The following is a 15,388-nucleotide window of genomic DNA, read 5'->3' as shown; positions in this document are numbered from 1 at the left end:
AAACAAACTGCTGGAGTGCCTTTGCAGAAGGGTTTCCGTTGCGCGCGGTCCTGAGCGCTCACCCAACAGATGGTGAGGACGCCGAAGGAACCGTTCCGTCTCTGGGCTAAATGGCCTTGAACCAAGTACCATGCCAGGAAACAAGATGTAGGAGAGTTCATTTGTTATAATGAGGGAAGGGATTTATTACCAGGAAGGTTACGCTGGCTCTGCCATCCTCGGGGCGAAGCCGGCACTTTACGCCTTCCTGGCGTGAATATTGTGAGGTTTGGGGGGGGTTCTCCGAGGGCCGGGGCCCGCCGGGTCGTTACGGCCCGACTAATCAGTTTTATTTCCAGGCCTCACCCACTTTTGCCAAACAGCTGCTCTGGCTCAGCCTTAAGGGGCGCCCGATTTGGTGGGGGGAGCCGTGGTTCCTGGAGGGATCGGCCCCTCTATTCCGGGCTGCTTTGGCTAAAAAAGGGGAGCGTTAAGTAAAACACGACTGATTTCTGCCCCCGCAGCAGCAGCAGCAGCCTCCCATCCCATCACCTCTCCCTTACCACCAGGATCAGCATGCAGAGCCTCTCCCTAACCACTTTTTTTTTTCTCCTTTCCCCCCCTTTTCCTCGAGCAGAAAGCCCGAAGGAGAGCTCGGAGCCCACTGGCTCCCCGGCTCCCGTCATCCAGCACAGCTCCGTCACCGCCTCCCCCAACGGGCTCAGCGTCCGCTCGGCGGCCGAGGCCGTGGCCACCTCGGTGCTCACGCAGATGGCGAGCCAAAGGACAGAACTGGCCGTGCCGCTGCAGCCCCACGTCATCATGGCCCCACAGTCGCAGTCTGCCGGCAGATGATGGCGCAGCCCCCGCGCGGGACACGGAGCGAAGCAAAGCGCGGACTCTGGCCGTCCCCGAGTCCCCGAGCGGTGGGGACGGAGATGGATTTTTTTTTTTTCTTTTATTTTTTTTTTTTTTAAAAAGTGAGTTAAGGGCAGCTATATGGCGCTTCTGACACTGCGTAGCCTGGACAGATCCCGGCCCCGAACCGCTGCCGTGCGCGCCCGACCCGTCCCCGCCGGGCGGCTTCGCACCGAGCGCGTTCTCGAGCCTCCGGCACCGTGCGGAGCCACCCGGACACGTGGAGCCTCACTTTGAAAGCACCTTGGATGGTTTGCTTTCAGCTCTCAGTTCCATTAACACTAAACCTCCGTGCTCGGCGGATCCCCGTGGCGCTCTCACTCGTCCCAGTGCCCCCCCCTCCCCGTTCCCTCGCCCTCCGCTCTCAGCAAAGGAAAACGCAGCTCCTGGGAGGCTGTGACATTTAGTCGTGCTGTCAGTGTATTTTATTTTTAACAGCATGCTGCTTCCAGGCATCTGCTCTCCCCCCCCACCACCACCACCACTCTAGCTACCTGAAACATTGCACCTTCGGACGAGGAAGCCTCCTTGAGCTCCGAGGTTAAAGGGATCGAGGTCGCTCTCCTCGCGGGAACTCGCAAGATGCCGGCGACACTTTTGGAGCACGCTGACGTTACCGGAGCCGAACCCCTGCAAACCACCGGTCGCTCGTGCTGCCCCGGGAGGTGTCCCCGGGCCTCTCCAGCAGCATGGACAGGCACCGGCTGCTCTAGCAGCAGCAGGGCTGCTCTTGCTCTTCCTTACGGTAACGTGGCGCCGACTGCGCCTTCGGGGACCTGCGGGGACCTGCGGGGACCCACACAGCCAGGAGGTACGCGAACGGAGGAGCTGCCCCAGCTCCGGTGATAATGTGAGCCCCAGAATTCGTCACTGCTCCCAGCCCCGCTGCACGCCTTAGAGAACAAATCCCTCCGGTTCCAAGGATCGTCTCCGTGACACGTAACCTTAAGAATGGTGGCCTTAAATCGTGGATCGTTGCCTGTTCCGAGGGGAGGGAGCGCCCGGCGGTGTTTCTGTTTGCCTGGCCTTTACCTCTTCGTCACGATTGTCTTCTGCTCTTGATGATGGCGCACGAAATGCTTCCGAGCCAGAGCAAATGAAGGATTCGTACTGCTTCCAGGGCAGCCTAACAGCCGGCCTCGATGTTGGGTCTGTGTGCGCTTCCCAGGGCCCTCGCTGGCCCTTGGCAGGTGATGCTCGTGGGCTGGAGTTCGTCTCGTGGAAGCTGGAAGGGGCACTGGGGGTGCTGGGGCTCTTCCAAGAACCCTCCTCAAAGCTCGTCAGCCCTCGGTCTTCCTGGCCTCCCCCTTGGGGGGGGGTCTCTCCCTGCCGGACCCCTTCGCCCCTCTCCTCACCCGAGCTCCCGCCCGCCTCAGGTCGCACTCGCCACTTTTTGAGCCAAGTTGGTTTGTCAAAGCGATTCGTCCCTTTGGCTTTCCTGCACTTGGAAGGTCCCCAGGGACAGCAAAACCCAAAGCAAAGCGCCCGGCCCCGTTACGGCCGGGCAGGGCGGGTGGTTTGGTTTGCCCACGGATGGGCTCTGTCTTCTCCCCTCTCTTTTTCGGCTTCTCCTCGCCCTCTCTCAGCGGTGCCAGCTCCAGCTCCTGGGCTCGGTTTTGTTTTTTTCCACCACTGCTCTCACTCCCTGCTTTGTCCTGCTCGTCTCGTGCTTCGCTGGCCTCAACCACTGCCCTTCTGCTTCAGACCCCGCAGCAGCCCCCAGCCCCCCCCTTGTTTCCCTAATGCTCTTTCTGCAGGGATTCTGCCCGTAGATGGGTGTCGTGGCTCTCACTGCCCCAACAGGCCATGTTTTTGCGGTGAGATCGAGCTGTGAGCGGGGCCCATGGGGTTTTCAGCAGGGTCCATGGGGTTTTCAGCAGATCCCCACATCCCCACGGGAAGGATTGGGGTCAGGTGAAGCAGCCCCTTCCCCGTGCCCCATCCTGCCAAAACCCGCGCTGGATTTTGGGCAGCGTTGAGCGAAAGCGTCTCCCTTCACCCAGGGGTAGCAGGCATGACAAAAACGTCTTGTAATGACAAAAACGTCTTGTAATGACAAAAATGTCTTGTAAAACATTGGCTTCGTCGCCCAGCTGGGTCCCTGCCCCTCGGTGCGCAGCGCCTTGGAGCTGCTGACTGCGGCTCGCCAGCTCCTCCTAGGCTGCAGAGAGGGCTCAGCGCTGCGGCGCCGTCCAGGAACGGCATCAGTCCAAGCCTTGAAGAGCAGGGAAAGGAGGAATTGAGGCAAGGAGCAGCCGGGGGCTTCGCTACGGGCTGGTGGGGTTGGCAGGAGGGAGCACAGAGCGTGGTGCTGGGGGGCTGCGAGCCCAGGGCAGTGCTGGCGTCGGGTGCAGCAGCATCCCCGAACCCCGAATTTTCCCTTTAGGGACTCGAAGTGACCCGGCTCAGACAAAAAGCACGTGGTGAGGGCAGAGCTGGGAGCTCGCAGCTCGCTTGGAACTTGCTCACATCCCACAGGAGGGCTTTCCCCCCCACCAGTGACCACCCCAACCCCTGAAATCCCGGCCTCGTGGCATCACCGGACACCCCCAGGTCGCTCGGACCTGGCAGGTGAGGCGGGGGCCCTGCAGATTTTCTCCCTGTGCCTCCCCGCTTTGCTGCCCAGCTCCAGCCTCTCCCCACCCCAGCTCCCCTCCACGCGCAGTGCCTTGAACAGACACAGAAAGCCATGAAAAAAAAAGAAAAGGTTGTAAAGCTCCAGACCTGGGCAGCAATCATCAGGGAACAAGTTTGTGATGAGACCTTAATGTTTGTATTGTTTTTTCTTTTAATTACCAGGGTTGCAGCCGTCCTGTGCCCCTTCAGGTGCGGTACCCTGGTACTTGTAAGGCTCCTGCAGAGCTCAGCCGTGCCCAGGGCAGGTCCTGGAGCAGGTTCCAGGTCCTGGTTTGTGACAGTGTCCCCGGCTGCAGGGAGGGACAAAGCTGAATCCTCCCACTGAAGGCAAGCTGAGCTCCTCAGGAGGAAGGTAGCCAAAAAAATCCGGCGTGATCTTTAGCTAAAACATCTCCCCAAGCAGTGGGGCAAGGCTCCGTTCCCATCCTGCTGCGATGGGCGGGCATCCCAAGCCATAAATTTGGGGCACACCGGAGAGGTTCATCACTTCTTAGGGCTGCAAAGGTGCCCAGCAGAGCTCGATGTCACGAACCCGGGCTGCCGGTCACATTTCCAGCACGAGGGTTAGGGTTGGTTGTAGGGGTTTTTTTTTAAGAGTTGTGGGTGTTGTTTTTTTTTTAAGAGATGACCATTTCCAGGGTCTTTGGAGAAACGGGTACACGGAGAGCAAGTTTTTCCCCCCTGTGCTTTTCCAGTACCTCCGTGCTGATGGAGCGGCTGCGTGAGGACGCGTCGGGCTGCCTAATTAATTAATTAAAACCTGGCTGCCAAAAAGCAGGGGGGCAGCGTGGTTTTGTAACCCGGAGCCAAGCAGCCTGCCGAGTCGAACCGCTGCTGGGCTCAGCCCCTTTGTAACCGCATCGCTTGGAGGCGCTTTGTTCCCTGGGGTAGCGTGACAGTAGCTGGAGGGGATGTGCAGGGGTTTGGGGGGGATTTGGGGGATTTTTCGGCTGGGAGGACGGACTTTGTGGCAAGTCAGTGGCCTTTGGTGACACGGGATCCCCCCATGTGGACAGGCAAGGGAAGAGCTGGTGCCTGCTCGCCCTTCTGGTTCAGCTCTTGCACAGAGACAGCTTCAGGTGGGGGTGAGAACCCAAATTCTGCCCCAGGGCCGGAGCTCTGGCTTCCACCCGGGGGCCAGCAGCCCCCCGAGCGCGTGCACCTTCCCCTGCCAGCCCCCGGCCGTGGTGCCTTAAAAATAAACAGCTTTGTGCCCCTTCAGTCTCACGCATTGCCCCCAACCCCAGCTTTGCAGCAGCGTTTTTGGGCCCCCCCCGGGATCTCCAGCCCCCACCTGGGGCCGAATGGGGTTCAGCTGGTGATGGGGTGGGGGCAGCCGGCGGGGCTCGGGGCCTTTTTCCTCCCAAATCCCCCCCCCGTGTCTTCCTGCTCAGGGCCGGAGCCGAGGGCTCAGATGGGAATTGGGTTGGTTTTGGCCCCGTTTGTTCGCTTCCCCCCCCAAATTTCGTGCACGCGGGGGCGGTGGCGACACCGCAGCCCCCAGCCCCGTGCCAGGAGGTGCCCGCGGGACCCGTCCCCACCCTGAGCTGCTTCGCAGGGCGAGCGCTGACGATCACGAAGGGAAAAAGCCAAGAAAAAGGAAAACACCCCCTTGCCCCCCCACCCCAAAAAAAAGAAAAAAAAAAAAGCGTACCCCGAGGGTGTAGTATCTATAAAGAAATGCATATCTACGAGTATATACAGACCTATATAGACATATAGCAACGTCCTGAACGGATACGCAGCTCCTTATGCAACGAAATGGTTTTCCCCCCCCCCCCCCCATAGCCCCCCCAGGGCCCCCCCCCCAGGGACGCCCCCGCAGGGGCTCCTGTGAGCGGGTCCTCACAGCCCCCCGCAGGGACCCAGGGACCGGGGTGGGGGGGTGGGAGGGGGGGGTGGCCGGGAGGTGGGGGGGGACACGGTGGGGGGGGGACACGTCCCCGCCTGCCCCCTCGTACCAAACATGTAATGTGCCTTTTATTTATGCTGCAGATATAACATTAAAATATTACCGAGGAGATGGTGGCTGCCGCCCCCTGCTTGGGGACAACCGCGGTGTCACCCTGGGGGGGGGACACACGGGGTGGTGGGGGGGGGAGGGACACCCCCTTGGGCATCACCTGCAAGGGGAGGGGGACGCTTGGGGATGGCACTTGGCTGTCACAGCTGCCTGAGGGGGGGGGACACTGCTTGGGTGGCAGCTGGGTGCCACCATCGGGCCCCCCCCCTAGGTGGGGACCCCCCCCTCGATGGGTTGGGGTCCAGCGGTGTCACCGTCCTACCCCAGTGGCATTTTTTGGGTGACCTCGGGGACAGCCCTCGGGTGGGCGCCACCTCCCCAGCCTGGGGTGCGTGTGTGTGGGGGAGGGGGGATGAGCCCCCTCCCCTACCCCCCAGAAAGGGAATTTTTGGGGCGAATTCAGCCGGATCGGGGCCGGAGGGGGAGCGGCGCAGCGGGGGCCGCCCCGTCGGGGCTGCAGGAGCGCGGCGGGGCCACGGGATGGCGGCAGAGAGCGGCCGGGGGGGGGGGGGCCGGGGGGGGCCAGGGTCGGGGTCGGGGTCGAGGGGGGGTCCGGGAGGGACCCGGGGCAGCTCCGGGACCGGGGGGGGAGGCGTCTGGGGCCGGGGACCGAGGGCTGGGGGCCGCCGCTTCCCCTGTGTCCCCCCCCCACCTCAAAGCCCGTCCCGTCTCAGCCCGTCCCCGGCGGCGGCGGCTGTCGCGGCTGCTAAATGACTTTAATTAGCGGCGGGGCCGGGATTGATCCCCGCCATCCTCTCCCCCCCCCTCGCCGCCCCCCTCCCCCAGGTCCCCCGGGACCCCCCCGGGCCGTCCTCGAGCCCCGGTCCCGTTATAAGAAGCGGCGAAGCGGGGTGAGGGGGGGGCGCAGCGGCGATGGCAGCGCGCTCGGCGGCGGCTCTGCTGCTGCTGCTGTTGCTGGGGGGGGTCCTGCCCCCCACCCGCTCCTGTCCCGGTGCCCCCGGTGCCGTCCCCGAGCCCCTCCCGGGGACCCCCGGCCCCGCCGCGCTGGGGGCGCTGCTCCGCTCCCTGCAGCGCCCCGGCCGCAGCCCGGCCCCGCTCCTGCAGCCCCCGAGGTGAGATGGGGGGGTCCCGGGGGGGGGTCCTGGGTTGGGGGACACCGGGGGGCACCGGGGGGAACCGGGGGGAACCGGGGGGGAACGGGGGGGACCGGGGGGTGGGGGTAGGAGCGGGACGAGGGGTCCCGGTGGTGTCCGTCTGTCCGTCTGTGTGCTGTGTCTGTCCCCGTCGGTGTCCCCCCCCCCCCCCCGTGTGTGTGTCCCCATCGGTCCCCCAGGTTGTTCCCTGTCTGTCTGTCTGTCCAGCCCGATGTCCGTCTGTCCCTGCCTGCCCTCCTGGCTCCGTCCCTGGCACGGAGTTTGTCTCCTCCCGTCCGTCCGTCCGTCCCCTACATTGTCTGTCCCTGTCCCCTCCCGTCTGTCTGTCTGTCCCCTTCATCTGTCTGTCCCCATCCCCTTCCATCTGTCCCCTTCTGTCTGTCTGTCCCTGTCCCCTCCCGTCCATCCGTCCCCTACATCGTCCCTGTTCCCTTCTGTCTGTCCCCTTCCATCTATCCAACCCCATCCCCTTCCGTCCATCCGTCCCCGTCCCCTTTCATCCGTCTGTCCCTGTCCCCTTTCGTCCGTCTGTCCCTGTCCCCTTCTGTCTGTCCCCTTCCGTCCATCCATCCCCATCCCCTTCTGTCCGTCTGTCCCTCTCCGTCCCCATCCCTCTATTTTTGTCCCTCCGTCCCCAGCCCCTCTCCCCTGTCACCCTCTGTACCTGTGCCCCCCCATCTGTCCATGTCCCTGTCCGTCTGTCCCCCTGTCCCCCTGTCCATCCCCCTGTCCGTCCGTCCGTCCCCCCGGCGGGTACCAGCGGCTGCTCCCTCCCCACCCGTCCAGGTTTCCCCGGGGGCCGGGGGCCCTGGCCCGGCTCAGCCCCCGCAGCTGGGACCCTCCGACAGCCCCGTTCTGGACCATGGCGACCCCGCAGCGCTTCGGCCGCCGCCGCTGAGCGTCCGCCCGTCCGTCCGTCCGTCTGTCTGTCCGTCTGTCCATCCATCCGTCCATCCATCCATCCATCCGTCCGTCCGTGGGGCTGTGCCAGCGCCGCCGCCCCGTGCCCGTCGCTCCGCAGCCCCCCCCCTCAATAAACCGGCGCCGCTCAGCCCCCACCGCTCGCCCTGGTGTAACCCCAACCCCCCCCCCCATTAATTGCGTCCCCCTCCCCAATCCATCCCGCGCCCCCCCCTCCCCAAAAAGACGCCGAGGCGGGGCGGTTACAAACCCCCCAGCTTTATTCCTGGGGGCTGGCTGCTGCCCAGGGACCCGCCTCACCCGTAGGGAGGGGGGGGGCAAGTTTGTGTTTTTTTTTTTGGGGGGGGGGGGGTGTTCCTCCCCCCCCGGCCCTGAGGTCCGTCTGGGGCCTGAGTGTGTCTGTCCGTGCGTCTGTCCGTGCGTCCCAGAGTCCGTCCGGGTGCCCACGGGGGGGGGCGTCCGTGGGTCCGGGCGTCCGTCTGGGTGTCCGTGGGTGGGGCCGGGCGCCCACCGGGGTGTCCATCGGCGGCGGCGGGGGGGGGGGGTCCAGGTTTTCTCCTTGAGGGGGGGTGGAGGTGGGGGTAGGGGTGGCTGCGGGGCTCCCCCTGGAGCTCCCCGGCTCCGCCTGCGTCTCCCCGTTGGCTCCGGGCGTCCGTGGGTCCGTCCGGGCGTCCGTGGGTCCGTCCGGCCGAGGGTGGCGGGGGGGGGGGGGCGCCGAGGGAAGGGTGTGAGGCCGGGGGGGGGGGTCTCACTTGCCCCCCGCCATGATGCGCAGGTACTGCAGGGCGTTGCGGGCCGCCTGCGAGCGGGCGCCGTCGCGGGAGGGGGCGGCGCCGTGGCACACGGTGGCCGGCTGCGTCGACAGCTCCACCAGGCACTGGTGCAGCCCGCTGAGGCTCAGCGCATCTGGGGGGGGGACACAGGGGGACACAGGGGGATAAAGGGGACACAGGGGACACGGGGGGGCACAGGGGGGACATGGGGGGACAAAGGGGGGCACGGGGGACATGGGGGGACACAGGGGGACACAGGGGGACAAAGGAGACACAGGGGGACATGGGGGGCACAGGGGGACAAAGGGGGGACAAAGAGGGACAAAGGGGGACATGGGGGGACAAAGGGGGACATGGGGGGACAAAGGGGGACATGGGGGGACATAGGGGGACACAGGGGACATAGGGGGACACAGAGGGACATGGGGGGACATGGGGGGGCAAAGGGGGGCACAGGGGTCACAGGGGACACAAGGGGACATGGGGGGGCACAGGGGGGCACGGGGGGACAAAGGGGACACAGGGGGGACAAAGGGGGGCACGGGGGGACAAAGGGGGGCACAGGGGGACACAGGGGGATAAAGGGGACACAGGGGGACACAAAGGGGACACGGGGGGTCACAGGGGACATAGGGGGACAAGGGGGACACAGGGGGACACCGTCAGCCCCTCCCGCAGCACCCAAAGCACCCCAAAGCCTTGGCTGGGGCACCCATGGGTGGCAGGAGGGGATGTGGGGGGGGCGCTCACCGATGTCGAGGTAGCTGATGGCGAAGCTCTGCTCCTCGGAGAGCTCCTGGAGGAGGGCGCAGGCGCCAGCACCCATGGGTGCCAGGGGGTGGCTGCGCAGCTGCAGGATCTTCTCGCCCGCCGAGTTGCGCAGCGAGTCCCAGGTGCAGCCGGCGGCGCGGCCCCGCAGCCCCTCCAGCCGGGGGCCAGCCTGGGGGGACAAATTTGGGGGGGCTCAGGGGCCGCAGGGACCCCCCCCGCGGGGACGGACGTGGCGTGGGGAGGGGTCCCTAAATGTGGGGATGCTTTTGGGGCACCTCAGGGTCCCCGTATGGGGGCTTGCCAGGGATATGGGGGCTGCCGGGACACCCAGGCAGGGCCCCCCCCTCCTGGGGATATTGGGGTTTGGGTTCCGTGCCCCCCCTCAGGGTGTCCTGGGGGGGTTCCGTGCCCCCCTTGGGGTGTCCACACCCCCCCAATATCCCCATTAACCCCTTGGGGTGTCCATGTTCCCCCTCATGTCCCCATTAACCCCTCAGGGTGTCTACACCCCCCCATGTCCCCATTATCCCCTTGGGGTGTCCATGCTCCCCCCCCATGACCCCATTAACCCCTCGGGGTGTCTTGGGGGGGTTCCGTGTCCCTGTTGGGAGTGTCCATATTCCCCCCCCACGACCCCATTATCCCCTTGGGGTGTCCATATTCCCCCCCCACGACCCCATTATCCCCTTGGGGTGTCCATATTCCCCCATCATGTCCCCATTATCCCCTCAGCGTGTCCTTTCCCCCCCCCCATGACCCCATTATCCCCTTGGGGTGTCCACGTTCCCCCCCCCATGGCCCCATTAACCCCTTGGGGTATCCATGTTGCCCCCCCATGTCCCCATTAACCCCTTGGGGTGTCCTTTTCCCCCTCCCCATGACCCCATTAACCCCTTGGGGTGTCCTTTTCCCCCCTCCCATGACCCCATTATCCCCTTGGGGTGTCCATGCTCCCCCCCCGTGACCCCATTAACCCCTCGGGGTGTCCCGGGGGGGGGTCCCACACCCCGTACCATGCAGAACTGATCCTCCTCCACCTCGGCCTCGCTGCCCTCCCGCGGCTCCATGGGCACGTTGTGGATCCTCACCAGCATCTTGGCGGCCGCGTTGCGCTTCGCCAGCTTCTTGGAGGTGCCGCTGCCTGCGGGGGGGCGGGGGGGGGTCACACCGTGAGCCTGCGTCCCATGGACCCCCCCCAGGCCTTTTGGGGTCCCCCCCCGGCCCCGTACCGATCTCCACGAAGCGCTCAACCCGGCAGGTCATGGTGAACTCCTTGCGGTGCGCCGGCCCCGACTCCTGCGTCACCGTGTACTCGGGCAGGCGCCAGCCCTTCTGCACCACCAGCTCCTGGGGGGGGGGCACGGGGGGGGCACGGGGAAAGGGTTAGGGTTGGGTACGGGCACGGGCGAACCTCAAAACGGGGAGAAATTGACCCAAAAAAGGGGTTGCGGTCTTGAAAATGGGAGAGGGTGCGGCTGAAATGGGGGCAGATGGGGTGAAAATGGGCACGGGGGCACCAGGGGAGGGCAGCGAGGCTCAGGGGGTCACACGCGCACCCAAATGGGAATGGGCAGCACCAAAAGGGTCCCCCCCAACCCCAAAGTGGTCCCAAACAAGGATGGTTAGCCCCAAATCTGCTCCTCACACCCAGATGGATGCGGTCGCTCACCAAAATGGGGATAACTGGTTCCAAAGTGGGGGTAACTGGTCCCAAAATGGGAATAACCTGTCCCAAAATGGGGATAACCGGTCTCAAAATGGGGATAACCGGTCTCAAAGTGGGGGTAACCGGTCCCAGATGGGGATAACCGGCTCCAAAACAGGGATAAATGGTCCCAAAATGGGGATAAACAATCCCAAATGGGGATAACTGGTCTCAAAGTGGGGGTAACCGGTCCCAAAATGGGGATAACTGGTCCCAAAATAGGGATAACCGGTCCCAACGTGGGGATAACCAGTCCCAAATGGGGAAAACTAGTCCCAAATGGGGATAACCGGTCCCAAAACTGGGAAAACCTGTCCCAAAGTGGGGGTAACCGGTCCCAAATGGGGATTGCTGGTCACCAAATGGGGATAACCAGTCCCAAAGTGGGGGTAACCGGTCCGAAATGGGGAAAACCAGTTCCAAAATGGGGAAAACCAGTCCCAAATGGGGTAACTGGTCCCAAAATGGGGATAACTGATCCCCAAATAGGGGCAGAAACCCCCCAACGGGCCAAATCCCAGCCCCAAACAAGCCCCCCCACAAATATCCACGGTCACATCCAAACTAGGACCGCCCCCCCAAAACGGGGACACCCAGCCCCGAAAGGAGCCCCCCCCACACCCTGAAACAGTCCCCAGCAGGGCTGGCAGCCCCCAAAAAGCCCCCCCCGACCCCAAAATTCCCCCCCCACACCCCGCAGCACCCACCTGCAGAGCCCCCACGGGGTTACACTCCGATTGGGGGGGGGGCACGGGCGCCTTCGCCTCCAGGGGGGTGCCCCTACAAGGGGCAGAGGGGTACGGGGTCAGGGGGGGGGCAGCCCTAAACCCCCCCCCCAAACCACTCACCCCCAGTTTGGGGGGGTTGGGGAAGGGTCTGGGGGTGCAGGGGGATGTGGGGGGGGGGCTCTGGGTGCCCCCCAATCCCTCACCTGGGTGAAGGGGGGGGCACAGCGGGGGGCGGGGGGGCGGCGGCAGGGCCGGGCTCCACGGGGGGGTCTGGGGGGAAAGGAGAGCTTGGGAACAGAAGGCGACACGTTAACGGCCGAGCCGGCCCCCCCAAAAACCCCACCCCCCCCCCCGTGTACCCCAAATCCCCCCCAGGCACCCCAAAACTTACCCAGGGACCCCAAAACCCTCCCAGGGACCCCAAAACCCATCCAGGGACCCTCACAACCCCCCCTGGCAATCCCATGGACCCCCAAGCGCCCCCTGGGGCACTTACAACCCCCCCTAAGCATCCCCAACCCCCCCCAGACACCCCAAAACCCACCCAAGGACCCTAAAACCCATCCAGGGACCCCAAAACCCACCCAGGGACCCCAAAACCCACTCAGGGACCCTCACAACCCCCCCCTGACACCCCTAAACCCTCCCAGGGACCCCAAAACCCATCCAGGGACCCTCACAGCCCCCCCCCCGGCAACCCCAGGGACACCCAAAACCCCCCCAGGGCACTTACAACCCCCCCCAAGCACCCCCAAACGTCCTCCAGGCAACCCCAAACTCCCTTCAGGTGCCCCCAAACCCCCCCCTAGAAACCCCCAAACCCTCCCAGCGCCCCCAAACCCCCTCCAGCACCCCCCAAAACCCCTCTTGGGCACCCCAACCCCCCCCCAAAGCCCCCCAACCCCCCCCAGCCCCTTTTTGGACACCCCAAATCCCCTCCCCATTTGCTCAGCACCCCTTGGGCACCCCCAAACCCCCCCAAACCTCCCCCCAACTCCTTCATGGACACCCCAAATCCCCTCCCCATTAGCCCAGCACCCCCAAAGGCTCCCCAACCCCCCCCCAGCCTCTTCCTGGACACCCCCAAACCCCCAAAGCCCCCCCCAAAACCCCACAACCCCTTCCTGGACACCCCCAAATCCCCTCCCCATTTGCTCAACACCCCCAAACCCCGCACCCCGACCCCCCTCCAGCCTTTTGGGGTGCCCCCCCCCCAACCTGGGCTCCTCGGGGGCGCCGGGCTCCAGCATGTCCCCCCCCTTGAGCAGCTTTAGGGCCACCTCGGCTGCTTTGTGCTTCGCCGCCTTCTTGCTGGGTCCCTGCCCTATAGGGAGGGGGACACAAGGGGGGTGGGCTCGTTTTTTGGGCCCCCCCCAAACCCTCTCGCACCCCAGTTATGGGGTGGGGCAGCGGGGGAGCCCCGGAAACCCAGGGGAAATGAGGAGGGGGGGGCCCTAAATTGAGTATGGGGGAGGGGAAGGGTGCTGTGGGGTGACTTGGGGAATTGTGGGGTTATGTGGGGAGTTGTGGGGTGCTGTAGGGCTCCATGGGGTGCTGTAGAGCACCATGGGGCTCTGTGGGGTGCTGTGGGGCACTGTGGGGTGCCATGGGGTGCTGGGGGGTCCTGGGGGACTCCATGGGGTGCTGTGGGGCACTGTGGGGTAACATGGGGAATTTGTGGGGTGCTGTGGGGAGTTGTGGGGTGCTGTGGGGTGCTGTGAGATGCCAGGGGGCACTGTGGGGCTCCATGGGGTGCTATGGAGCACCATGGAACACCATAGAGTGCTGCGGGGTGCCGTGGGGTTCTGTGGGGCTCTGTGGGGTGCCATGGGGATTTGTGGAGTTCTATGGGGCTCTGTGGGGTGCTGTGGGGTTCTACGGGGTGCCATGAGGTTTTGTGGGGCTCTGTGGGGTTCTATGGGGTGCTGTGGGGCACCGCAGGGAGTTATGAGGTAACGTGGGGTGCTGTAGGGCTCCATGGGGTGCTGTGGGGCGCTGCGGGGTTCTGTGGGGCTTTGTGGAGTTCTGTGGAGCTCTGTGGGGTTCTACAGGGTGCCATGAGGTTCTGTGGGGCTCTATGGGGCTCTGTGGGGTGCCATGACGTTCTGTGGGGTTCTGTGGGGTGTCATGAGGTTCTGTGGGGCTCAGTGGGGCGCCACAGGGCTTTGTGGGGCTCTGTGGGGTTCTATGGGGTGCCATGAGGTTCTGTGGGACTCTAGGGGGCTCTGTGGGGTTCCGTAGGGTTCCATGGCCACCCACCGGTGCAGCTGACGTCCCCGACGGTGACGCGGAAGGTGAAGTTGGGCTGGTGGGCCTGGCCCTCGGCCTTCAGCAGGTCGTAGCCCGGGGTGCGCCCTATGCGCGTGCCATACTCCTGCAGCAGGCTGATGGGCGTCTTCCCGGGGCTGGAGGCCAGCATCTGCTCCAGGCTGGGGACAGGGCTGCCACCAGGCCCGTCAGGGGACACCGGGAGGGGAGAGGGGCGTGGGGACACGGGGAGGGGGATGGGGGCATGGGGAGGGGGGTTGGGGGCGTGGGGAGGGGGGTTTGGGGGCATGGGGAGGGGGTTTGGGGACACAGGGAGGGGGTTTGGGGACACGGAGAGGGGGTTTGGGGGCATGGGGACAAGGCTGGTGTGATGTGGGAGGGGGTTTGGGGACACGGGGAGGGGATGGGGGGGACAGGGGAGGGGGTTTGGGGACACAGGGAGGGGGTTTGGGGGGGCATGGGGAGGGGATGGGGGGACAGAGGAGGGGGTTTGGGGACACGGGGAGGGGGTTTGGGGGGATTGGGGGCGTGGGGAGGGGGTTTGGGGACACAGGGAGGGGGTTTGGGGGCGTGGAGAGGGGGTTTGGGGACACGGGGAAGGGGTTTGGGGGCATGGGGAGGGGATGGGGGGACACGGGGAGGGGGTTTGGGGGCGTGGGGAGGGGGTTTGGGGACATGGGGACAAGGCTGGTGAGATGGGAGGGGGGGGTTGGGGGCATGGGGAGGGGGTTTGGGGACGCGGGGAGGGGGTGGCAGCGCTTGGGGACACGGGGTGGCCGCTCCTGGGGACACCGGGACAGGGACAGCGGGGGGGGGGGCGGGGTGAGGGGGGGCGGAACCCGAGGGAGGCGGAACGCAAAGGCGGGGCCACGGGGGCGGGGGGGACACCAAAGGGGGGGGGGGCACCAGGCCCTGAAGGAAGGGAGGGAGGGCGGGGGGGGGGGGGGCCAGGCCCGAGGCCTCCCCGGGGCCCGGTGCTGAGGGAGGGGAGGGAGGGGGGCGCGGGGCGGGTCCCGGGGGAGGGCTCCCGGTGCGGGGGGGTTCCCGTTACCTGGGGAAGCCGCCGCCGCTGCGCCTGGCCCCGCCGCCCGCCCCCTCCTCGCTCATCCCCGCCGCGCTCCGGCCGCCGCCGCCGCCGCCGCCGCCAGGGGGCGCCGGGCCCGGCCGCGGGGCATGCTGGGAAGGGGCGGGGTTTAAAAAAAAGGGAGGGGTGGGGCGCTACGCGCGCGCGCGGGGGGTGATGGGAAGTGTAGTCCGCCGGGGAGGAGCGGAGCGGGGCCACGCCCCCAGGGGTTGCCGCGGGACTACGCTACCCAGGGGGCTCCGCGCGCGGTGGTACGGAGCCAGCAACACCCCCACCCCCCCCTCCTGAGCCATGGGGCATGATGGGAAGGGGGGTGGGGGGGAAGGGGGGGTGATGGGGGGGGCATTGGGGTCATGGGGGGGGCAGGGGGGGACATTGGGGGGGCAGGGGGGGACGTTGGGGACATGGGGGGGCAGGGAGGGACATGGGGGTGATGGGGGGGGGCATTGGGGGCAGGGGGACAGAC

At 65.8% G+C, this 15,388-nt stretch overlaps 2 protein-coding genes across 6 annotated transcripts in view; one reads left to right on the top strand and one right to left on the bottom strand.

Annotated features, from left to right (window-relative positions):
* LOC311424681 (cyclic AMP-dependent transcription factor ATF-7) overlaps positions 1-5,555 on the top strand; it is a 66,257-nt gene extending 60,702 nt beyond the window's left edge. For all 4 annotated transcript variants that reach the window (XM_084500007.1, XM_084500004.1, XM_084500005.1 and 1 more), the window contains exon 12: positions 617-5,555. In XM_084500007.1, the coding sequence (XP_084356133.1) occupies positions 617-834 (218 nt within the window). In that variant the 3' untranslated portion in view covers positions 835-5,555. The remainder of the gene's footprint in view (positions 1-616) is intronic.
* Positions 5,556-7,835: 2,280 nt separating this feature from the next.
* On the bottom strand, positions 7,836-15,006 carry TARBP2 (TARBP2 subunit of RISC loading complex). Of its 2 annotated transcripts, none has more exons than XM_084500028.1 (9): positions 14,890-15,006; positions 13,830-14,011; positions 12,789-12,894; positions 11,774-11,857; positions 11,550-11,622; positions 10,367-10,484; positions 10,151-10,278; positions 9,117-9,306; positions 7,836-8,499 (listed from the first exon to the last, which is right to left on the bottom strand). In XM_084500028.1, exons 1-9 carry the CDS (start codon positions 14,943-14,945, stop codon positions 8,342-8,344), a joined length of 1,095 nt encoding a protein of 364 aa, XP_084356154.1. In that variant the 5' UTR covers positions 14,946-15,006; the 3' UTR covers positions 7,836-8,341. The 2 variants fall into 2 exon arrangements, with proteins under 2 accessions (XP_084356154.1, XP_084356155.1); XM_084500029.1 differs by having other exon boundaries at positions 13,830-13,999; positions 14,890-14,988.
* Positions 15,007-15,388: the final 382 nt, after the last annotated feature.

This window comes from Aythya ferina (genome assembly GCF_964211825.1).
Source record: "Aythya ferina genome assembly, chromosome: 28".
Classification (NCBI taxonomy): domain Eukaryota; kingdom Metazoa; phylum Chordata; class Aves; order Anseriformes; family Anatidae; genus Aythya; species Aythya ferina.
Note: the sequence above shows the minus strand (reverse complement) of the source record. Positions and strands in the feature narration are given on the sequence as shown.

Excerpts from the sequence above, each read along its gene's own strand:
- TARBP2 (XM_084500028.1), bottom strand. The coding sequence starts at position 14,945 with ATGAGCGAGGAGGGGGCGGGCGGCGGGGCCAGGCGCAGCGGCGGCGGC. Across the intron at positions 12,895-13,829 it reads CGGGGACGTCAGCTGCACCG|GGCAGGGACCCAGCAAGAAG; the intron begins GTGGGTGGCCAT and ends CCCTCCCTATAG. Across the intron at positions 9,307-10,150 it reads AGGAGGATCAGTTCTGCATG|GCTGGCCCCCGGCTGGAGGG; the intron begins GTACGGGGTGTG and ends TTGTCCCCCCAG.